Source organism: Colletotrichum abscissum, assembly GCF_030869225.1.
Source record: "Colletotrichum abscissum strain IMI 504890 chromosome Unknown Scaffold_19.1, whole genome shotgun sequence".
Taxonomy (NCBI): domain Eukaryota; kingdom Fungi; phylum Ascomycota; class Sordariomycetes; order Glomerellales; family Glomerellaceae; genus Colletotrichum; species Colletotrichum abscissum.
The window spans coordinates 337,707-361,158 of NW_026850087.1; the positions used below are offsets into that span (position 1 = coordinate 337,707).

A 23,452-nucleotide genomic window follows, 5' to 3' on the forward strand; every position below is an offset into this window, starting at 1 on the left:
AGTGGACGTGTCACCGGCCAGGGACGGAGCTAGGGGGAGCTCGGCTGGAAATTTTTCGACCTGGAGATTGAGCTCTTTGCCGTCGAGGCACTGACGCGTTGATGTTGCTCATTCATCCCCTGGCACGCAGAGTTTTTGCGCCTCCGTCTTGCATGCCAGTGTCTTTGGACGGTTCATCCAACTCATGGCCCTCACAATTGCACTCTTTTCGACACGAATTGCAATCCATCGTGTAACCGGCAAGCTGTTCCAGACTGCTTGGGAGTGCGACTTGTGCTCTGCACTTGAGTAACTGCGCAGAGAAAAGCTGGAGAGGTCCACCGGCAGCGCGGAAAGTACACCCGATCCAGCAGGCCCCGACGGCTGCGCTTCCGGTCCCGAAAAGTGGATCCGGCGGTGGGTCTGGATACCCCGAGGTCGGATCAAGACCTGGCGCAACGCAGCTTCCTGTTGTCTCTTCTCGGGTGTATCCAACGTATCAGTCAAAGTCCTCGGGTCCTGCTCGTATGGGTAATACCTCCCCCTTTCATCCGATGTGGCTTTCGGGACTTTGACCGCACAATATTTTGGAGGATTCTCAAGCCAGAGAATCAGCAGAACTCCAAACTGATTGGCGGTGGTGCTTTGGCGCCGGTTGGAGAATTCCGAAACCACAACATGGTAGATTACGTCTTGGGCATGCTGTAGCTCGTTATAAGCGATTTGGATCAAGAAAACTCTCAAAGACCCTGATGTTCATTTCAGAGATTGAAATTTGAGTCTCCTTGCCAGATCATCTACCAGTCAACTCTGCTGCTCAATGATTTGAGGCTGAAGTAACACAATACTGCGGCTCTCGTTGGCAAGTGTACGCCTACCCATCCGAGAGCCGTAGTGTTCGAGAATCTAGCTTCCTTTCCCGTCTCTGCGTTCCTCTCAAATCAAGTCCGACTGAGGCTAAGATGGCTGAGACCTGTTGGGACGTACCACCTAAGAACGAGTCCAGATCACGGATCGCAACGAGGCCCACAACTGGCAAGATTTCCTGTTCAAATTGGGATGGGAATTCACGATTGGTAGATGAGGCTGTACGGTCATTTGCCGACTTTTGATGGAGAAGCAAAGCCAACCTTACCATAGGTTGCGGTCGCATCGAGGTGGTTTGATACTAATTACTTGGGTGCACCAAGATGGCCCATTAAAGCGCTAGAAACCCCCGTCAAAATGGCGTCTTTTAGCTAAGAAAATTAACCAACAATTGGATTGGACGCCTGTCTAGACCCCGGACTACTTGCTGATGAGGTACCTGCCTAGCATCTTGCCTAAGGTGCCTAGGTAGGGGAGGTGGAAGACTCCGATAGGTAAGCAATGTGCCTCGTTGGGTAAGCAGCAGCCCAAGCTCCCGTCCCGAGGCACTGGCCTAGGGTACGTGCTGCAGAGGTACTCCCTGGTCGCCCCTTCTAAAGTACCCAAGGTGGTAGCTTACCACTGTATTCTGTGGCAGAGCGCCGCCAACCAACCAGGACGAAGGCGAAAAGCAGAACAGGCCCCTCCTGCCATACACGGACGTCATGCGGGAAGTTGCCTCTCGTCTCGCGCAATTCACATCGCATCGTCCCCAAACATCCGACACCCCGAATCATCCCACGGCTTCATCGGTCGCTGCGTGTTCACCGGCCTGTCGTCACTGCTATCGCTCAGCACGCGGGTGGGATTGATTGCACTGGCGACTCTGCTCCGATACGCGTGCCTCGGCACCTATATGTTTACTTTCCGACGGACGAACCCTCTGGCCACTGCATAAGCCATCATGGCTGTGAAAGATGGCGTGTCGTATGAACCCCAATACAATTGTTTCGACCATGCCAAACTGACTGTCGCAGATACTATCCGACAAACGACTTGATTTCCAAGAAGCCGCGGAAACACTACCGTATCCCTGTCCGATCTCAGTGCGTCTTCGTCCACTACCACGCGCGCACCGCATGCCTTGCCTCAAGTACTAACCACCTGCAGACACTGGCAACTACGATCGCTCATCAGCGCCGAGAAACGAAACCTCGTCTACTTCCCCGGAGGCGCTGGCAGCAACCATGTCCAGCGGCTCAACACGACGACCAAGGAGTGCGAGACGGTTAAGTTTCTCTCCTTTTCGCCGCGATGCCTAGTCGCTGAGAACGGCTGGGTGTGTTGCGGAGGAGAGACGGGCGAGTTCACGGCGATCCAGATGGACAGCACTAGCGATGACGATAATAATCTCCATTTGCAACTCAACTTGGAACCCGACGCAAGGTTACCCCTCGGCATGGGCACCGACTCTGAATCCCCTCGACCGCAAGATACCGTCTTTGGGCTCCTCAGCCAATCGCGGCGGCTGAATATGAGCAGCAGGCTGGACAAGAGCGTCATTGCCAAGAGCCAAAAGCTCGCGCGCGACCGCGTCAACTGCATAACCATGTGGTTTCCACCAGCAGCCGGCCCCATGCATCACGGAGCATACACAGAGTCCGCCGCCGTCCTGGCAAACAATGATAAGACGGTCGTTCTGGTCGGCTTGCGCGACTTTGATAACCAGGACAAGGTCGAGCCTCTGGATATAGTGACGTATCCCGACTACGTCAATCGAGCCATCATCTCGCCCGACGGCCGCCTCTTGTGCGCAATCCTCGACGACCCTTACTTGTACATTCACCATCGTACAGAGGCACCAATCGACGAAAACGGCCCATTTAGGAACGACGACAAGGTGGAGTACCGCTGGGAGCTGTGCGGCAAGATTCTGCTCAAGAGCCAGCGTCGCGACGACAGCTCCGACAGCAGAGGAAGTTTTGCGGCGTGTTTTTCCAACACGGGGGCATATCTCGCTGTCGGGACACAATATGGCACCATTTCGGTGTTTGACGTTGCGAGCCTGACTGATCCGGACGTTGCCGATCCGCTGCTGACATCCTTCACGTCGTCACGGCCGATGGCCGGGTCGGGCGCAGTCCGCGATATGGCTTTTTGTCCCGGGCCGTATGACCTCCTGGCTTGGACCGAAGACCGCGGCCACGTTGGTATCGCGGATCTAAGGAGCGGGTTTGTGCAGCGTCAAATTCTGGACATCAGCGCCACCGACGAGTACGACCAAATCCCCGTCCTGGATCGTGCCACGATTGACCCGCGGCTACTGGAGGGCCGCGGCGAACCGAACGATACTCTGTCGTCCATCCTGCCAGAGGCCAGCGAAAGCCGGCGGCGGCGACTGGACGGTCCAGGGCGCCAGCACCTAGCACTCACACCCGACGAGACGCGGGTGCTTGAGGCTCTGCAGGAGGACCGCCGACGGAGGGAGCAGAGGGACCGGATCGCGGCGCGCATGGCCGAGCAGACGTCTCAGCAATCATCGCCACAGTTCTTTGGCGGCATGCCTCCCATGGGTGGAAGAGGTGCCCGTATCGACCCCGAAACAATGGCACGCCCACGGCTGAATGCGCAGTGGGATATCCAAGCGCAAAGGGCACAGAGAATCGCGGCGCGCCGGGCGCTAGACCATGAGGCGGGCGAGCCCAGTAATGACTCGAATCAAAACGTGTCCAGGGCCATTGGCGACCTCCTCGGCAACATTCGCGATTCGAGAGAGCGGGCGCAGGAACGCATACGTACGGCCCAGCGTCTCATTCTGCAGTCCAACTCGGGCCGGGACGGCACAATGGACTTGCAGTCCAGCTCTGACCGAGATCTCGGTCTGGCGGCTCCTCACCCACCGCGGCGTCCGGCGAGCACACACCCGAGTGAAGCGTTGGCGACAACACAGCGTGGCGGATCAAGCGGTCTGCGCAGCCTGACACCGGCGGGCAGTGGCTGGGCAGACCTGGAAGCGCTCTACACCATGTCGTTTGAGAGCAACATCCAGGATCTCCGGCAAGCCGTTCAGGACCGCAACAGGGAAATCCTGCCGCTCCTCAACAGTGTCAACATGCGTGAGATGGAGCGCGACCACGACCTTCTGCGGCAAGTAGAGCGCAACCAATTCCTGCGCCGACGGGCCGAGCAGCGAATGGCCGAGCGCGGCGTCCACGAAGCACCCCCCGAGCCCGACAACACGGCCGGTATCTCGTGGAGCGAGGATGGCAGAGTCTTGTGAGTTGGTCTTTTGGCGTGAAACTGAATGAAGCTGACCGACTAGGTATGTTGGTGCGGAAAACGGCATATACGAGTTCCACGTCGACGTTCAAGGCCGCAAGTTCCAGCCCAGCTTGACGTTACGGTAGCGCGTGAGATATCCTTTGGCGTTTGGAATGACGGAGTTGACTGTACAGCCGAAAATGACACAGCTGCCCTGGGGGTAACGGCGTCGCGGAGTTTTGCATGATTTATGAAATGGGAAGGGACGACATCTACACACGCATTCTCTATGAAAAGTCTGCAGCGTCATTTCGGTGTTTACTGTAACATGTGGTTGGACCTTGTCCGATGCGCTCTGGTCCATTTTTTCCGTGTAGTACATGGCAGAGCATAGGATATTGTAGCGTTTCGATTTGGATCTGCGTCGGAGACACAGAATGAACAGCCCTATCACACTTTGCCCACTTCGTCCACAGCACCATGCTATCGTGCCATTACCCGTACACAATCTCATCCACCCGCTCCGCAATCGCCAAGCAGCTCGTCAGGCCGGGACTCTCGATGCCCAGCAGGTTCACCCACCCCTCGTACCCGTCCTCCTTGCGGACGATAAAGTCGTGGAACCCGCTGCCGTCGGCAACGGCCTGCTTCCGCCCCAGCTTGGGCCGAATCCCCGCGTAATCCGGCACCAGGGCACCGGCGTCGAGACCAGGCAAGTACTTTTTAATCGCCTCCACGGCCTCGGGCAGCCGCGCGGAGTTGACGGCCAGGTCGTCGGGCGAATCGACCCACTCCACGTCCGGCCCGAAGCGCACCCGGCCCGCGAGGTCGAGCGTCAGGTGCGTTCCCAGTCCGCCGGCGCCGGGTTCGGGGGCCGGGTAGATGAGTCTCTTGACTTTGGGGGCGGGTTTGCTGCCGCCAGAGTAGGAGAAGTAGTTTCCCTTTGCGTAGAACATTTCCCTGCGTCGGGACGGGGGAACAACCATGTTGTGCACGTCCACGGCGCCTAACCCGGCAGCGTTGACGAGCACCTCCGCCGTGACGGCGCTCGTCTCCCCCGTCGACGGATCGCGCACGCTGACCTCCCACCCCTGGCTTCCTCTTTGTCCTAGGGGACGCACGCCCACGACGTGAGAATTCAAGGCGACGACGCCCCCCGCGTCCTCGAATAACCCGTTCAAAGCAACCATCAAGCCGTGCGAATCGACGATCCCCGTCGTGGGACTCTCCAGCACGCCAGCGAGCGCCCGTACCTCGGGCTCCTCCCTCCTCGCCTCCTCCTCGCCCACCCACCGCACAGGCACGCCAATCTCGTCCGTGCAGAAATCGTGCACGCGCTGCAGCGCCTCCCGCTGGACGTCGTTCTGCGCGACGATCCATTTCCCCGTGTTGGCGTGTCCCACGTGATGCTTTGCGCAGAAATCGTACAAGAGGTGCTTGCCGCGGACGCAGAGGGCTGTTTTGAGGGTGTTTGGCGGGTAGTATATCCCCGCGTGGATGACCTCGCTGTTGCGGGAGGACGTTTCGGTGCCGACGGCGGTGCGGCGTTCCAGTAGGAGGGTTGTGGTGTCCGGGCGGGTTGCGAGGCGGTGGGACGTTGCGAGGCCTACTGCGCCGCCGCCGATGACCTGGGCGTGTTAGTACAGTCGTTGTTTGAGATTCGGTGTTGTGGGGTTGTGAGTATGATGTTGATGTTTGATATCGGGAAACTGAAGGGTCCGGGAAACTCACTACGTGGGTGAAATCGACGTCTCTGGCGGGGGAGGTTGAGAAGCCCCGACGAGACATCCGTGCGACTCCATTGAGGAGTCTCAGAGACGGCGGTCTCATTGACATGATTAACAGATGTGTTCAATCCGTCGTCACTCGGGGTTTTGAGACCGAGTTTGTAAGTGAGAAGATATCTATAAGTGAGTTTCCACTCTCCGATGACGCAAGCGGGATGTTGCAGGGGTCCCGGCTCCTATCTGCTGATAGTCAGGTACATACCTCCCAGTGGCCTGAAAGTGTGTAATTATGTTACCCACTAATGAGTTGCAACGACATCTCAGTGTTGCCCGACGGTTGATACTACACTCATCACTCTCATGATAACTGTCACTTCATCGAATATCTCATGGTCAAACAAGTCATCAAAACGTGATCTCATCGATTAAAAGCATGTATGTAATGTAGGTATTTCTCATGTGCACGCCGGCCCTCACCACCCGTCGTTAGTCGACGCCGCTGTCAATGCTCTTGACATCGTCGCTCTTGACGGCACCGTTTGTGACATCGGCTTTGGCATCAGCTTCAGCATCAGCCTTGGCATCGGCCTTGTCGCCAGCCTTGATCGGGGCCTTGATATCAGGCTTGACAGCCTCGACAGCCTCGACAGTCTTGACGCCCTCAACAGTCTTGACATCACCCTTGACGTCACTCTTGACGGCTTTCCCATCAGCCTGAGTCTCCGGCTTGGGCGACGTCTTGCGGCTCGACCCTCCCCTCCCCACAATCTTCTCCGTCCAATTCCACCCACCAAGCGGCGTCGACGACCGGTTACCTCCCTCCTTATCCTTGAATTCCGCCACCACAGGACTCTTGACGCTCGCCGTCGTCGCCGTCGTCTCACTATCATCGCTGTCGTCCGCCCAGTCCCGATCGCTCCACGTCATGGAGTCAACCCTCTCGGGCCGCTGCGGCCTCGTCGCCCGCGTGATCCTAGGCGGGCTGGCCGACGAGCTGCGCGACGATGAACGTCGTTTCGGCGGCGCCTGCATATCCGGCACCCGATCTGCGGCTTCCCGCTGCGAATTGGGAGACAACATGCCCGCAATCGGCCGTTCGTCAGATCCATCGCCGCCCGTCGACGCGGCGCCGCTATCCCTGACTTCGTCCCCGTACTTATTCGGCGCCTGGCCCATGTCCAGCGCAAGCTCGCCGGACCCCTCGTCCTCGTCGCGCGTTCTCGCTGTAGCGGAATCGCTAAAGTGCGCGTCGACTAGGTGCTTCACGACAGGCCAGCCGTAGGCGTTGGCAAACATCCTACGCACGATGATGTTGTTGTGCGCGTCGGGTTCCAGCTTCACCAGCACCTTGCGCCACGCCAGACCGCGGTGATAGGCCCGGGCAATCTTCTCTTCGACCCGCATCTGCGACCCGTCAATCTCTTCGTCGGGACCCTTGTCGGGGTTCGTGTTGATCGTGTCGTCGTAGTCTCGCGTCGAGTCCATCGTGCCCTCGTGCGAGAAGCGCTGCGACGGGTGCGGCGACGAGTCCGTGCTGGTCCTCGAGCCGCCAGACCCCGTTGAGGCAGCCCTTCGGAACGTGCTTCTCCTAGACGCCAACGATCCGGTAGGCTTCTTCTTCAGCGGGGGAGGCGGTATATCGCTCGGGTGGTACACGCGGTCGTGGAAGATTGCTCTGGGCCGCTTGGAGGGATCAATGATGTACTCCGTCGTCGGGATCTTGGGATTGATCAGGTCGTGCGCAGATTCGAAGAAGCTCGTCCTCGGCGGCGCGACGTGTTGTTGATCCCGCTCCAGCTCGTGGCCTGCCGTGACCTTTGTGCCCGACGTCTGCGGGATCTCGTCAAAGTTGATCGTCTGACTGCGCCTGTAAATCTTGTTTTGCTTGTTGGACAAGCTGGGCGTCTTTGATTGCGTCTTGGCCTGCGTCTGCTCGCTGCCTTTGAACAGGGAGAAGAAGCCGGCAAACGGGCCGCTACTTGTATCCTTGGCATCCTCAGGGCCGCTCTCATTGAACGGCGTGGGCACCGACCGCAGACTCGCCCGGTCATCTTCGACCATGGCATTTTGTGGTGGCTGCGGTACTTCAACCGCATCTGTCGGTGCTGTAGGCGTGATATTCCCAGAGTGATCGTCCGATACCTCTCCCTCGTCTGGTGGCAGAAATGCGCTAGATCTCCTCGGTGTCGGTGCCAGACTGCCGCCCGTCAGTTCGGCCCAGCCGGCCCCAACCAACGTCTCAACCAAGCCTGCCTCCCGCCGTGCCTTTTCCACGCGTCCCAGTCCTTGCCAGTCCAGGAACAAGAGGCAACTCGTCCTCAGCGGCACGATGCCGTCGTTGACAACGTTGGAGTAGACCGTACGGTTGCGGAACTTCTTGAGCGCGGTATGCGCTGGGCCCGTCGGAAGAATCCGCAGCAGAGGCTTCGACTCGGGCTGCACCTCGCCCATGACCCTCTTGTGTGCGCTCTCGCCCAGGTTGCTGACAATGGCTCCCCACCCGCTCCTCGCAATGGTGGGCGCTCGCCATGTGAGACCGAGATCCTGACCCGTCCTGCCGACCAGGCCAAAGTCCAGGGCGAATTTGACGTAGAGAGGGTTCTCGTTGCTGAGGCCGAGAAAGGGCGTGGCGAGGGCGACAAAGTTGATTGGTTTAATAATGGTGAAGAATTCGGGCGAGTGTTTTTGTATGTATGCAACGGCGTATGTCTGAATCAAGCCCCCAAGGGAATGTCCAATGAAACTGATGCTGGTAATCTTGAACGGACGCTTCTCGTCCGACTCCTTTTCGTGTATCGTGCTGTGCTTGTGGGCCGCCTTGCTGCTGTCTGAATCCGGCTTGTTGAAGACGGCAGAGACAGCGGACTCTGCGTGTCCCTTCTTTGAGGGCAAGAACGGCTGGTCGGGGTACGACATGGACAGGATGTACCTAGCCAGTCTCTTACCCAGGTACTTGATACCCCTTTCAGTCTTTGTGGCGTTGCCCGAGAAGCCACGCACAATGACCTCTTCATCGTCCCCGTCGTCTTCTGCAGGGCTATCGTCTTGGGTCTTGTCTTCTCCCTTGTCCGTCTTGTCGGCGCGCTCCTTGGCACGCCGGGCCTTGGCATCAATCTTTGCTTGTGCTACCGTCTGGTCGATGCTCTCTTTTAGGTATAGCATATCCGCGCCCAGGTTGCTGTGCAGGCCGTGGGTGAGGACGACCAGGTGCACCTTTTTCTGCTTGATTTCGGGCTTTCCGTCCGTCTGCCTATCCTGGGTGACGACGCTCTCTACGGGCTGGTCCTTTTTCGCGCGGCTCTTGAGGCGGTCAATGTTGAGGTCGTCCCAGCCCGGAAGCCTCGGGGTGTTCCACAACGCGGCCGTGTCCTCGACCTTGAGCCGTATTGCCTTGGAGAAGACGCCCTTCGGCTGCGCCGGATGATGGCCGTCCTTGGCGCCCATGCTCTGCTGGTGATCGGCGACCTTGCCGGGCTGCGGGACCTGCGCCTGGCCGCCGATGACGGGCAGCGACGAGCTGAGGTTGAGCGACTTGGCATCCCTCGCAATGGTCACCTCGTACCCGACGGCGGCCGAGGTGGAGAAGATGACCTGCGACGATACCTCGACGATCCACGAGGCGCACTCGGTCTCGGTTTCACCGGGTGCCCCGGATGCCCCGCCGCCGCCGCCGAAATGTGCGCCACCTCCGGTACCCGCGCTCTGCCTTATGTGTTCCGGCACGACCAGCTCGCACTCCCACGAGCCGCCGGCCTTGAGCATGGGTTCAAATTCGGGCACGCCATAGCGGCGCGGGTTCGCAAACTTGACGTTGGGGTCGAAGTTGGACGGATAGGCGGCGGCGCCCAGCGTGTAGGGACCATGGACGAAGGCGGCGCGCAGGGCAATGGCCGAGGTGTTGCGGACTCGCAGGTAGAGACGCTCGGGCGAGGGCAGGATTCGGTCCTGGGAAGGCGTGTAGGTGACGGTGTAGCGGACGACCTCTCCGATCTTGACGCTCCCGACCTGGTATACGAGGAGCATTGTGCTGCCGGGGGTGGGGGGGAGATTGTCTACTTTCGGTACGTTGTCGACGCCGTCATCTCTGGGTGATTCGAATCGGGGGGTGGGGAGGGGTTTCGACGAGAAGTTGTGGGTGAAGAAGCTGAGGATCGCACGGTTGGAGCTCGGGATGTTTTAATACGTGCTGAAGCCGGAATCGCGTAAATCGTCTTGCATTGGGAGGCTATGGTTGAGGAAAATTCGAGAGGGCATGTGAGGTGTAACCCGAGGTAGGAGGATTCGGAGTGACAAAGTACAAATACGTGCGGTCGTAGGCAAGGTATTGGAGGGTGTACTTTGGATACTTTGTAGACTTTGTAGGTGAGTGTAGGTAAGATGGGGAAAGGAGAAAGACGATGGGGGAGAAAGACGGAGCTTGAGGTTGGATGGCCCTGTGCCCCCCGGATAGTACAGCTGGCACGAGGTAAGGTACGTTATGTCGGGTTCCAGGTTGAACGCTCAAAGTAAAGGCAGGGCGAAGCTTTGCATAAGGTGGAATGTCGAATTCCCCGACGAGAGCGGCCAGCAAGATGCAGCGAGCAGCCCGAGAGCGATGGCGCCGATGGGCAAAAAAGAGAGCACGAGGGATCCGGCAGACCAGGGACAGGGGTGGAGGGGGGAGGCTTGGGTGCCACCGGTGCGTGGGTGCTTCGGTTTGGGTGCCCGCTAAAGAGCGTACAGCACGCACAGACGACGTCAACGTCATTGGGCGAAGGGCGAAGCCTTTTCGGCAGCCCTGGGGCCCCCTCCTCCCGTCCCAGTTCTTCATCCTCCCCGTCAGTCTATGAACAACTAGCGAGTGCTAGGCTTTTAAGTACTTTTTCGCACTACAGCCATACAAGAGATACCTCGTCTACAACCCCGCCATGCCCGCCTCAAATTACAACGCTCCGAAATCCACGAATCCACCTCACGAGGACTCACAGTGACACGGTGCTGTACACTCTCGTCGCCTTGTCACGCAGCAGGGTCCCTCCTCGCAGAGCCTCGATGAGATCCAGGTCATCGAACACGCTTTTCCACGATCCGATCTGGGAGGATTTGTGAGAAGGATGATGCACACATGAGTAGACGGGTTTATGTGTGAGAGGGATACATTAGTAGACGGGCTTATGTGTAAAGTCTCACTCACTCTCAAATCATGCCCGACCCATGACAAGCAAAAGTTGAAAATGCCATACCTCTCTCGACACAGATTGTCACCAGTCCAAACCCCCCCGCCAAGGCCGCAAGCACAAAAAGATCAGTCCAGCCTAAAACCCCACCGTCTGGGACCTTGCACTACATACATATCAGTCTCGCGGCACCTAGTTAGAGCCACGAGATTCACATGGGAGGCCGTTCCTTACCGGGGTGAACCACGCCAGACTCCCATCGATGGAACATCGAATCGAGATGTCCATCGGTGGGGGGTCTCATCCATCTCCCAACGCTGCGCCAAACTCTGTTCTGCAATCAACCACTGAACCTCAGGCTTGACAGATCTACAGAGCACTGTCTACGGCTGAGATCAAACGCACGAGGAAATCCGACGTATCGCACCACTCACTTCACTTCACCTTGCCAACTCATCATACTTTTTCCATCGCGGACGTGCGCTCACCTATGCGAGCACGTCGGCTGAATGCAACGATAGGTTACAACAAATCTCATCTCATCCCATCTCACTCCCACTCCCACTCCTACTCAGTGAGATCGGGAATACATGTGATGTGGCCAAGCACTCACAAAAAACCCAGGCAAGTACCACCTTGAGATAGTGCGAAATAAGCCCGTCAATGCAAAAAAACCTCCCATATCCACATCCAACCGTCCACGTCACGAGCCAGCCAGCGGGGAACGGGCAACGCGCAACGGGGAACATCAACATGAACCATACCAAACGAGTCAGCCAGCCAAACGCCTCAGTTTCCCACGTCCAAGGTCCAACGGTGCGAACCCGGTCGCAACCCCGGACCCAGGTCCGTACACAACTACACAGTCAAAGCTTGGATTCGATACACTCTCACATAGAGTACACCACACACACCCCACAAACTCCATCAAATGCCAACAAAGACATCAACAACTCATCAAAACAGCAAAATCAACATAAACAAAATCAATCTCCCAGGCAAAATCCAAAAAAAAAAAAAGTATACAGAAATTGCTCGTAAAATAAACGTGGCCGCCCATACTCCAAAATAGGCATCCTCCACGTCTCGCCTGACCCACGACATCAGACGGTCGGGATCCGAGCAAACACAAAGCTCACAACCTACAGACTCACGGCGAACCGACCCGAGGCAGCGTAGTTCACATGAGAAACGAGCCGAGCCAGCTGTGCTCTGCTTTACTGTGCTGACCTGAGCGAGGCAAGCACACAAGGCAAGGCAACAAAACTTCTTGTATGTTATGCTTCGTTGAAACTTCACCACTACCTTGCGTGCTGTACCTATAATTCCCCGAGAAAACCACGCCCGCCCCTAAATCCATGTTCCATCTGAGGATATATCACGCCTTTAGTATTACATGCAAAAGTAATAACCCACCCACCCCATCACCATATGGAAATAGCAGACAGCCTACCCGCAACCCGTAAACGCGCGCAATGTGGAACAGAAAACGTGGCCGGAAAATTCGCAAAATCATAAGTCGTGTTGTGTGCTGTGTTTCGCTGTTTTTTTTGGTCTGTTCGTAGGATGACTCCCCTTCTCTGTCGTAAAGCATCACGCTACGGCCGTGTGTTCACCCTCGGGCTGGCCAGGCCACACATAGTTTCGCCATTCATGCACCCGGTTCACGCCGCGGCCAATGCCCGTGAGCCCGGCGAGCGTCGACGACTTGGGCTCCTCTCGCATTCGTCTCCGGCTCCGGGGCGTATGCGCGTGCGCCGCCGCCTCCATCTCGTAGTCGTGTATCATCCGCCCTGGCGTCATTCGCTCGGACGGCCGCATCGATCTGACGCTGTTGTATAATTCCTCTTCCATTGTGTGCCGTCGCAGCATCGGCATCGGGGGTGGCATCGGCGGCGGCGGGCCCATGGCCATCGGTCCCATCATGGGAGGGGGAGGACCCATGATGGGCGCCGTCATGGCCGCGAGCGGTGGCAGTGGCGGCGGCGCCATCATACCCGGCCGGGGGCCACCTGGACTCGAACGCGACTCGGAGAACCGCTCAGCCAGTCGTTGCCCCAGAGGATCCTGGGGGAGGCCTCTCGCCCGGTTGACACCCGACATGTAATCGGTCGGCGGCGGTCGCTCAAACGCCGTCGGTGGCGTTGGCGCAGGCGGTATAGGTGCGGATGCGAATACGTCGGTGTCTCTGCGATAGTCCTCATTTATGAAGTGGCCCGCCGTGTTGCCGATGCCAACGAGGTCCCCGTACCCTCGGTCATACGCCTCATCGAGCTCGTACGTCTGCATCGTCCTCGCGAGGTCCTCGTCGCGGTTCTCTTGGAACCTCCGCATCAGTCGGTTGTCGTACTCTTGGGAACGCGAACGAGGCGTCGTGTGACCCACGCCGGCTGATCGGATACTTCTCGCGCTTCTCGGGGTCTCGGTGCCCGGGTCCGGCTGCTCCATTCGGCCCATCGCCAACGGCCGATGCATCTCGTTAAGCCGCTCCGCCTCGACCGTCTCGTAATTGAACCAAGGACAATCACAGCTCTTCCATTTGGTGCCGCACACCATACAAAATTGTGCTCCGCAAATACTACCACGCGTCAGCAGGAGATCCAGACCAAATGCCAAAGAACACTGACCATGTCATGTGGTTGCAGCCCTCCTTGAGCTCAACCATGTGACTGCACTTGTAGCACATCTTCCATCCCTCGTCTTTGGCGTGGTCTAGGAATCTCGTCGTCTCTTCATCGCTGGGACACTCCCTCGATGAGTGCCATTTGCCGTTGCAAGAGCAGCACACTTTGGTCTTGCACTGGCCACACTTTGTGGACTGGCGACCGCCCCCTTCGTTGCGGAAGTGTTCGGGTTTTATCCACGCGCCGCACTTTCTCGAAGGGCAGTAGATGCGGTTGGCCGCCGTGAACTCTGAAAACTTTCTATTCCACTTCTGCTTGAACTCGGGCGTGAACAGGTGGTCCACGTGTTTCAAGGGTATGTTTGCGACACAGCACTTTGGAGGCATCTGCTGCGGATCTGTGATGGAGAGTTTAAAGTGTCTCTTGAGGCACGCGTCACACTGTCGATGGCCGCACTTGAGTTTTGCGATTCTACTCGGCTGGAACTCCTCCATACATATGAGGCACTCGACTCTGGACGATGTTAGCTGGTGCAGACGTGCACCCGTAGACAAACATACCTGGCTCCTGGCTTCTCTGACGAGCGGGAGACGGTGCTCCCTGTGAGGACGTTTCCCACCAGAGTAGACGCCGGCCTACTTGACGAAGTCGTGCTTCGCGTGTGCGACGTGACATGCGATGCCCCTGATACGGTGTTGGAGCGGCGGATCGACCGCGTCTCTGGGTACACAACCTGAGACTGGTGTCTCCTGGAATGCCTACTGGGAATCACGTCAAGACGACTCCTATCTGGAAGAATCTCGTACGCCAACCTCTTGGTGGCGCTGGGAGGTTGAGAGATCTCGTACGTCTTGGCCGACGAATGATGACGGCTCGATCTCCTCACGGGACTATACGAATGCTGTCTGGGATAGTGTCTCTCGGATGCCGGACGCGACGAGGACGGGTGAGAGCGGTGCCGTGAAGACGAGCGGCTGAGGTCGCCCAGGGACTGCCGCGGCGTGGGCTCCGTGGAGCCGTCCTCCTCCATATAGATGATCTTCTTGATCTTTCTACGGCGCTTGGTCGTGTTATCGGCTGATGGAGGCGTCCGCCGCTCGACAACGGTCTGAGCATGCCGTGCTGCCTTTTGGTACCTCTCCCGCTCCCGCCTTTCCCTTTCTCGCCGTGTCTCTCGCTTCTCTTCCTCGGATGAGTCACTCGTTTCCGAGTCCTCATCCGACTCCGACTCGGATTCAGACCGCGAATACCTCGACGACCGTCTCGACTCGTAGACCGGCGGCCGCGTCCTCGAGTGGTGGGCGGTGCTGCGGCTACGGTGTCGAATGGAAGACTGCTGCTGCCGCCGTCTAGCCAGGGGGGACTCTTCCTCCTCCTCACTGTCATCTGACTCTTCCTCGTTGTCCTCCTCCTCCTCCTCTTCCTCGTCGTACGTCTTATAGCCATTGTCCACTGGGACCCTTCCCCTTCTATACGGAGCACCGGCTTTTGGGGTTCTGGGCATCGTGGCTCCTGGAGTGGGAGGCGCACTGCTGAGCTTCACAATTCTTCTCGGTGGTGCTCCCAAGGGCGAGGGTGAGCTCGTGCTGTCGGGCCCTTGTATAAAGTCTCTGGGTCTCCGGTAGGGCATCGGGTCGTAGGCGGACTCAACAGCAGCGACGCTGGGGTGAGGGCTCATGTGAGGGTGAGGGATCGGGTGCCAATCATAGTCGGCCATTTGCGGCGGGCTGGGGGGATGCCGCCGACGGCTCGTTCTCCTGTGCAACTCTGCGCCATCTCGATAGGCCATTGGGCTGGGGCCAGCCTCATCCGGGAGTGCGACGAGTTTTGAGGGTGGTGGAGGAAAAAAGGGGAGCGGGAGCGGTAGCGGTAGCGGGAGTCGGGAGTCGAGGGGGGGTGGACGTGTGGTGAGGGTCTCACGGCCTTGGATCTACAAGGTAGGCTTAGTGTCGAGAAAGGATGTGCTGTGTGTGCTGCGTACTGCGTGCACCCTGACAGCTGGTTGCTCGTGAGTGGGTGATTTCAATGCATGCCGTGGAGCGGTGATTGGGTTTGGATGGCGGGTTGCATATCGGACATGCACATGCGGTGATATTGCGCGCCCTGCTTTTTTTTCTCTCTGTTCCTTTTTTCTTCTTCTCGTGAATGTGTCCTGCAACTGACGAAGGCGAGCCGCGACTGGTTTGCCTCGTGTCTCTCGTCTTTGATGCCCCTCGGTGAGGTATCAATCGGGCAGCAGCGGAAGCTGTTTGGTCGGACGGGGGAGACAGTGGATATCGACGTTTCGATGGATCACGGTTCGAAGGATCAGCTTATTTGGATCGGCCCATGTGCGAGAGGAGAGGGCTGGCAGCTTTGACTTTGGAGCAAGGTCCAAGTGAGGTGAGGGAGAGGGAGAACAAGAGACGGTACGAAGTAAAGAGAGAGAGAGAGAATGAGAAGGGTGAGGTTGGACGTTTGTGACAGCCGACTCAGGTCTCAGGAGTCATTGGCTTGGATTGCCCCGACCTGGAAAGAGCTGCCACTGGGAGGAACAGGGCGCCACCGAGGCACAGCGCAACCGATTGGCCCCTATTGCGGGCGGCGGGGAGCTTCACCTTTCCGCCTCCTCCATCTCTTGGTTTCTGTACGGAGTACGGTTGTTAGGTTCACTCATTCACATCCAATCCCACGTCTACAACGAGATCCAATTGTCTCTGCCTCTGCCCGCCTCGTGCTGCCCCATACCCTCTTCTGTCTTCTCTGTCTGACTCTGCCCCCCTTAGATCCAGAAACAGACATGAAGTTTTCAATTTGCAGTGTCCAGTTTGACCCGCCCTCGTGTTCAAATGGACCGGTCCGCTCGTTCGTCGCGTTCCAGCCTCCCACCACAAACCACGAGAGTCCCTGCACCACCACCACCACCCGGACACCAAAAAACCCTCTCGCGCGTGTCCGTACAAGCGTCTTACAGTCGTCCCAGCTAGCGGCCAGTCCGATGTGCGCCTACAGCGCGGGAGCGGCTGCCTCTTTGACAGCCCAAACCTAACCATGAGGCGAACCTAACCAGCCTAACGGAATGCGTGTGGGTGTACTGGCGGGAGGCTAGCGGGTGGTGCAGCGCGGTGCTGAGCCCCTGTACTCGGCGTCCCTGCAGGGGACTGCCCGCCACCGTTTCCTCTCACCTCCCAGTCTCACCTCAGCTGCCTTACCTAAGCTCGCTAACTGCGCTGCAGTGCTGCACCTCGCACCTCAAGCGCGCTCACCGCAGTACCCAGACCTGAAGCGCACGTGCCTCAGCCCTCGCATTCCACCCGTGACCGCCAGCCGTTCCACAGGGATCCCAGCCCGCGGGAGCGGTGCCGGCCCAGCACACGGACGCTGTGATTTGGCCGACAGTCTCATATCGTGAAAGGGGGGGGGCGGCATGCACTGCAGTTAACATTGGCTATTCATGCGTAATTTGCTTCATGAGGGTCTACAGACCTCCTGTACCCTAATCATGAAAAATCTCCATCGTCTTCGCGCCCACTGCAGGGCATGCTGAAATTGGGTGTGCCTGGTCCACTCTTTTCGGCCGGGCTGCGAAAATGTGTAGATCGGAGCTACCCACGGGGCCGATTGGCGCAGGTGGGGCCGAGCCGGACCGTTACACCCTGTGCTGGCCCCCGAGTCATTGGCGTCTGCAGACCGCCTCGACACATCGGCCACTAACCGACTAGTTTTGCTTTTTGCTTTTTCTCATCTCTCTTTCGATCCTATCGATTCATTGATTCGGCCTTGGCTGGCGAATCGTCTCGATTCTTTCCTAGACCATAAATCCACACCACCACGACCTACCAAACACCAGACCGCCTGCCTCAAGTCTCGTGTAGGCGGCATCCTCTGCTCCATGGTTTCAAATCTCGCATGTGCCTCGATATCCTCCGACATCGCTGCCGTGCAACGCATCCCGCGCCAGAGGAGGCAGAAAAGAAAAAATCCAAACAGCCTAGCGCCGGGCTTTCTGGGCAGAAAAACCAACAGACTCCAACGCTCGCTGCTTCGCATCACCGTTCTGGAAACCTGGGCAGGACCCAGCCCGAGATCGATTGGTGGATCCATCCCGTCTTCTCCTTCCCTCGCAGCCAGGAAACCCCACCCCGTGATCCCGTTCCATGCAGCCCCGATAGCCCCACCCCGCGCCGGCAGATGCGGCACTCCTTAAAAAGATGGGGCCCATGTACGCGGTACCATCCGGCCGCTGCGGTGCCAATCCGGTATATACATCGGCGGCATATCAGCAGGGGCGTATAGTAGACCGTCGGTTACCCCCCCCCCCCCCTCTCTTGTGACGCTGAGCGAGACACGGCGTTGGGGACAAGAAAGAAATACACTTCTCACAAACTCATAATTAAGCCATCATGTATTCCCTATGAATAGACCTCACATGCCTCACCGGGACATCAACCGCACGCAGCATCACGCGGACATGGACGAGGAAACCGCTACAGTACAGCCGCGTGACCGGAAAGCCCCTTTCGCTTTCGCGTACCTTGCCTTGAGCATGCACCTCAGTCACCTTGCTCCCCGCGGGGCAGACTGCCCTTACCTTACCCCGCATAGATGAGTCGTTGGGGTCGCGTCCCAGACTCCCAGTACACCAGTGAGCGAATCGCAAGATCCCGCGCAATCTAGGTCGAAACACATTGACCTTCTGCATTCAGGACGTTGCCGCGGTCGGGTACTGTCGAGGTCGAGTTCAACGTCTGCAGCTGTAACGCAAGGCCAGATGGTCACATTCGCATGCCCACAAATGCACAGATAATTGGGGCTGTCTTTCTTTCTCCAGGTACAGACAGGAAATGGGGTATTTCTTCATCGGCAGTGCTATGTTGTACAGTTACTATGTCACCACATCTCGGCAGCCCTGTTCTTTGGGAGCCAACTCCCCGGGCCAGAGAAGTGTTCTGTCCGTCCTCCCAAAGATACCATGGCTGGCTCATCTAGAGCCGCCCAAAGTAAAGTCTTGCTCCTCCCAAACCCGTATGCCTCAGAGCCGGTTATCCCAGTCACCTCGCAGCGCTGCCACTCAGTACTGCTGTGAGTGCTGCCACTGTGCGCTAATAACCACTCCGTCAGACTTGCCCTCAATGAAAAGTGACAGCATCTCGCCTCTTCCTCTCTCTTTCTATTCCCGGGGGTCGGCGGCAGAGCCATCTCGAAATGGGTTGGCGCCAGGCTGGCTCATTGGCTGTGTGGGTGGTCATGCCGGGATTTCGGTCCGAATACCGTGTAAGATCAAGTATTACCCGCCAACCAAGCCACGCCAATTCGTAGGGCGGTGTCCAGCCCCCATTTCCAGATGGCGTGACCCCGGATTTCTGTCTGCACCCCAGATGGACGCCTCCACCGTTCAGTGTAGCTTTGCACGCTCGATGCTGTTGCGACTGTACGCCGGCTTTCCCAGCCAAACGGGCGGCGGGGCACTCAACCCCAGGGTCGTTTGCAGGAGGATCATGGCGATGGCCCACCGTCAGGAACGTGGAGATGGAGACTGCCGCGGGTCGCACTGTTGAGATGGGTGGCCCGCTGCAGACAACTAGATGCAATTCGAATAGGCGGGCGGGCCGAGCGGCTTTCAACCGCTCAGGTATGCCCTCCTTCGCACTTCGGCCTCTTTGATAATCTCGGCTGCCAGGCTCAGACTCGGGGCCAGTGTCGAGTATCGCTCGATCTCCATGACCACGTCGTTGATGATCTGATCGATGGTTTCCCTGTGGGGAACGAGGGTGAGGAGGATACTGCTCAAAGAGGGTGACATGGTCGCACCCATGACCAGTAGCGTTTGCGATACGATGGAGAGCGCTCCCTGCCACAGGTATGGCATGTGTCCGGCGTGACTGCGGCGAGTTAGCGTTATGACAAGAAATGATTCAGCACTTGAGCTTACTGTTGTGAAATGTGCTCCAGCTGCCGGATGGAGGCTTCCAGGCACTTGTGGCAACTGTCACGCACCGCGGGGTCCAGGACGGCCTGCTCATTGTCCAATACGGCCAAGATGTACGGGCGGTAGATGATCGTCCGGCAAGCAAAGAAGCGCAAGCGTAACACGGTCTGCACCGGATCGGAGAGGAGGGTACGGGTGAAGGGGAACTGCAGCGGCATCGGCAGGCTCTCGTACCATTGCGTCAGCTGAAAGTCGAGCTCCGCCACCACCGGCTCCAGGCTGGTTGTGGAAGCCATCGAGTCTTTTGAGTAGATGAGCTGGCTGACCCTGTTGAGGAGCCGCCGCAGGGCGATCTCGGCGAGGAAGTACCAGAGGTCGTCCCGGCCAATCGCTTCTTGCTCCTCACCCTCAAAGCCGCCAGGAAGGCCGACGTTCTCCTCAAATTGAACGACGCCCGAATGTGGCAAATCCAGCTCGGCCAAAAGATCGCTCTCAAACAAAAGTGAATTCCAGTAGATTCGCTCAGTGAGCTCCCGCTGATTGGGCGGAACTCTGTTGGGGGACATAAGCAAGAGCTGAAGTTTGGTACTGGTGGTGCAGAGCAGATTCCAAGCCTCCAAGGGCCGCACCAGGTAGAACAGATAAGCCGAAGCCAGCAAGTGGCACTGCGCCGCCAGGACGTTGTTGGATGTCATCATACCGGGCAGCAGCGCCCACGCGGCCGTAAAGTACTGCAGCCCGGGAGCGTCCTCTCCCGGGACGATGCGTGAGATGCTGCCTCTCAAACTCGCTTGACCCAGGGCCAGGACCAGCAAGACGATGCAGCTCTCGGCGCCCTCGCGGAAGCCGTTGGAGAGGGCTGTTCGATAATGGCTTCTCCACGTGTACGGGTTGACGCAGGCGTACCAGACATTCACCCGCTCAAAGTAGGCCTCGATGTAGGCAGTCGTATTGGACAGGTCGACACACGGCGTCTTTGTGAGCGAATGGAGAGGCTCGCGGGCCATTTCCAATTGGAGCAGGACTTGCGGGTCATAGGGGCGAGAGACGAGGTCGCGAATGAGAGGCCACTGCAATAGGTGAAGCGCCGCGTTTGTATGCATCTTGGGCATGGTTGAAATGTTTGTCGGGTTGTTCCACGTGCCCAGGCCGCCGTTGGGGATGATGGAGACGGCGTTGCCTGAGCCTGGTATGCCCATCAAGCTGTCCCCGTTGAGGCCTGATCCGTTGCTCATGGACGGCGACTCTTGGTTCATGGCGATGCCGCTTCCCTGTCCGGCGACCATGTTCATCTGCAGCAGGCTTTCAATACGGTTGAGGCGCTCGAGAATCAGCTTATCCCCGGCATCCAGCTTGATGCCGGGTTCTCTGTAGACGCACTCGGCGCCCAGCTCGGCGCAGAGCTTACACTTTGGTTTTGTGCCATCGCAGCGAGACTTGCGGGAGCGACACACTTCACACTGTCGTTGGTCAGCTCACAATGTCTTTCACACTGATCAATTCACATACTGCAATGGTGGCCCTCCTCCTTGGGTAGTCGATGCCAACGTCCGTGTTCCTCCTCTTTAGCGGGTTGGACCCCTCGTCGCTGGGCGCCTTGTGCATGCCATTGGTCAGAGCATCGGGACGGTTCTCGGAGGACTGAGACATGTTCCGGGCTTTTTGCACGGAACCTAGGAAGCCATCTCTGCTGAAACTGGGCGTCCTTTGCACCTTGAGCGAGGCGGGTGACTTGAGAGGGTGGATGCCGTTGGTCATGGAAGGTGAGGGAACGTCGACGTTGAAGGCCTCGCGCGACGGGACGGGAAAAGACCTCCCCGCGTTGCCGTTGCCCGTGGCCGAGCGCGGGGAGTCACCCGTCGACGACGGGGACATGGCGTGCTGCGTCTGGAGACGAAGAAGCTTGGTGGAAGACGTGGTGGGCAGATGGTGGTGCGCCGCGATAGCGCAGCTCAGGCGGGGGTGGATGGATGAGTGAAGCGGCGACTTTGGGGGGGCTTGGTGGCTAAATAGTTGCGATGCACTGGCGGTTTGCGAGGCTGCAATCGACAAAGACCGGACCGATGCGATTAGGTTCGGCTGAACGGGGGGTGCGTGACTCGAGGCGAAAGGTGTCAGTCAAACCAGGCTCGAAGGTATCGCGGTGTTTCACAACTTCTTTGGAGGTGCCGTAGGAGAAGGGAGCAGACGACGGAACAGAGAAGGCGAAAAGAGACGAATGCACGGCTGTGGAGCAGTAATTATGGGAGAATCACCGAGGAGGCGGAGGAAGGGGGGGGGGGGGGGGGGGAAAAGGGGGGGGAAAAAACCTAGGGGGTTTTTGGGGTGGGGGGGCAAGGGGGGGGGGGAAGGCGGGAGTGGGGGGAAAAAAAAAAAAACGCTGTGGGCCCCCGGGGGGGAGGGGGGGGGGGGGGGGGGGGGGGGGGGGGGGGGGGGGGGGGGGGGGGTAAAATGCGGAGGAAGCAATCCTATGGCGTTGTTGGTGTCGGATGGCCAAGGATGGGCAGCAAGTCGCTGTTGAGGGTAAAAAGAGACACTCGTCTGAGTGCCCGCAGGTGAGCAGAGGGGAGCTCTAGGCCAGCTTCATCCCCCTTTGCCCCGGACCCCGGCTTGGAGTCGTTGGAGCGAGAATCCATCGGATTGGTGCGTCGTGACAGTTACCCCATCCCGCAGCGGCAGACATCAGGCCAGGCCAGGCCAACCAGAGCCGACGGTTGCAACGGGCATGGGACGAAACGGGCATGGGATGGGATGGGATTCGGGGAGAGGATGAGATGGGGAACAAGGGTCAACGGCGCACGCTAAGCAGAGGGGCCGTCGCTTATACCTATGTACACAGTGAGGTAGCGCGGAAGAAGCATCTTGGTGTGCTGCCGGTTTGTCCATGTTTGTCCATCGTGGGTGTTGAGAGACATGTGTTCTTTGCGTTGACAACCTCATGCCTTACCGCAGGTACATTGGGTTAATTTGATGTCGTTGGTCCCAAAAGTATTGATCCGTGCCTTAATTCCGTTCCGAGTTTACGGCATTCATGGGGAAAGGGCCCTCAGTGTCGATCGGCCCTGCCAATCTGGGGGAGGGGCCACGACTACATCAATAAGGTAAAGTACCTTGAGTGTTTGACCTGAGGCAAGTGCTCCCCAGAGCGGGGGAAACGGGAAAGTGCCTTCCTGCCTTCTTTGGAGTCATTGAGGGTATCTCCTTCCTCTCGTCTGCCAGTTCTACCTGTATAAGTACGGATACAAGATACCTGGCTTACTAAGGCCAGTGGGCATTTCGAACCTCCCTCGTAATTTTACACACTTCACGTTGCAACCTCGTTCCATTATCCATGGCCACAACTCCATAACGAATGAAGCCCAATCCCGAGTCTCTCCCGTTGTCTGCCGTGTTCTTGTGTGGCCCCAGTCTCCCCTCTCTGCCTGTACCTGCATGTCGACTCCCTTCGTCACGCTCACGGTTATTCGTACACTTTGACGAGACTTTGTCCAAGTAGGTGGCAGCATCCCTGTCAACTTCATTTCGCTCCCGCCACTCTACCAAGCTCGACTAACACCTCCAGGTTCTAGAAATCCCTCGGGCCCAATCTAGACAACACCAGCTGTGCCGCTGTCAAAAGATGGGGCTGCGAGAGATTGTCTCGCCATGTTAGCAAGACCCTGTCATGGTGCTCAACAGTCCTACAACGCCAGCCAGGTCATGAGGGGTGGTGGGCGAGAACCGCCGGAACGTAGATTAACCACCACCCCTCCAACACCCAAATCGGGACGCTTCTCCAAACAAGATTGACGAGCTCCCGCCTCGCTCTCATGCGTCCAAGGCCAGGGTTCATGAGCAGTTGATGTCGCTGAGTAGCTGATTCTTCACGAGAGATTTACGACGGTACCCCAAAAGGAAAAAGAAATCGACTTGCGAATCACTCACTTCGACCAAGATTCATCACGACGGTCC

The 23,452-nt window shown here is 58.0% G+C and overlaps 7 protein-coding genes across 7 annotated transcripts; 3 read left to right on the forward strand and 4 right to left on the reverse strand.

Annotated features, from left to right (window-relative positions):
- Positions 1-1,789: 1,789 nt before the first annotated feature.
- Positions 1,790-4,232, forward strand: CABS01_08429 (uncharacterized protein; the record flags this gene model as incomplete). The annotated part of the gene is made up of 4 exons (XM_060541789.1): positions 1,790-1,812; positions 1,863-1,931; positions 1,996-4,101; positions 4,148-4,232. 4 exons carry the CDS (start codon positions 1,790-1,792, stop codon positions 4,230-4,232), a joined length of 2,283 nt encoding a protein of 760 aa, XP_060401946.1.
- A 348-nt stretch (positions 4,233-4,580) lies between these two features.
- Positions 4,581-9,836, reverse strand: CABS01_08430 (uncharacterized protein; the record flags this gene model as incomplete). Its single annotated transcript, XM_060541790.1, has 4 exons — positions 4,581-5,714; positions 5,818-5,911; positions 6,076-6,086; positions 6,480-9,836. 4 exons carry the CDS (start codon positions 9,834-9,836, stop codon positions 4,581-4,583), a joined length of 4,596 nt encoding a protein of 1,531 aa, XP_060401947.1.
- A 515-nt stretch (positions 9,837-10,351) lies between these two features.
- Positions 10,352-10,901, forward strand: CABS01_08431 (uncharacterized protein; the record flags this gene model as incomplete). The annotated part of the gene is made up of 2 exons (XM_060541791.1): positions 10,352-10,491; positions 10,688-10,901. 2 exons carry the CDS (start codon positions 10,352-10,354, stop codon positions 10,899-10,901), a joined length of 354 nt encoding a protein of 117 aa, XP_060401948.1.
- An 840-nt stretch (positions 10,902-11,741) lies between these two features.
- Positions 11,742-11,897, reverse strand: CABS01_08432 (uncharacterized protein; the record flags this gene model as incomplete). Its single annotated transcript, XM_060541792.1, has 1 exon — positions 11,742-11,897. One exon carries the CDS (start codon positions 11,895-11,897, stop codon positions 11,742-11,744), a length of 156 nt encoding a protein of 51 aa, XP_060401949.1.
- A 665-nt stretch (positions 11,898-12,562) lies between these two features.
- CABS01_08433 (uncharacterized protein) lies at positions 12,563-15,310 on the reverse strand (the record flags this gene model as incomplete). The annotated part of the gene is made up of 3 exons (XM_060541793.1): positions 12,563-13,547; positions 13,597-14,106; positions 14,154-15,310. The coding sequence occupies 3 exons, from the start codon at positions 15,308-15,310 to the stop codon at positions 12,563-12,565; spliced, it is 2,652 nt and encodes an 883-aa protein (XP_060401950.1).
- Positions 15,311-18,443: 3,133 nt separating this feature from the next.
- On the forward strand, positions 18,444-19,130 carry CABS01_08434 (uncharacterized protein; the record flags this gene model as incomplete). The annotated part of the gene is made up of 1 exon (XM_060541794.1): positions 18,444-19,130. The coding sequence occupies one exon, from the start codon at positions 18,444-18,446 to the stop codon at positions 19,128-19,130; it is 687 nt and encodes a 228-aa protein (XP_060401951.1).
- Positions 19,131-19,192: 62 nt separating this feature from the next.
- Positions 19,193-22,137, reverse strand: CABS01_08435 (uncharacterized protein; the record flags this gene model as incomplete). Its single annotated transcript, XM_060541795.1, has 4 exons — positions 19,193-19,454; positions 19,505-20,961; positions 21,011-21,580; positions 22,039-22,137. 4 exons carry the CDS (start codon positions 22,135-22,137, stop codon positions 19,193-19,195), a joined length of 2,388 nt encoding a protein of 795 aa, XP_060401952.1.
- Positions 22,138-23,452: the final 1,315 nt, after the last annotated feature.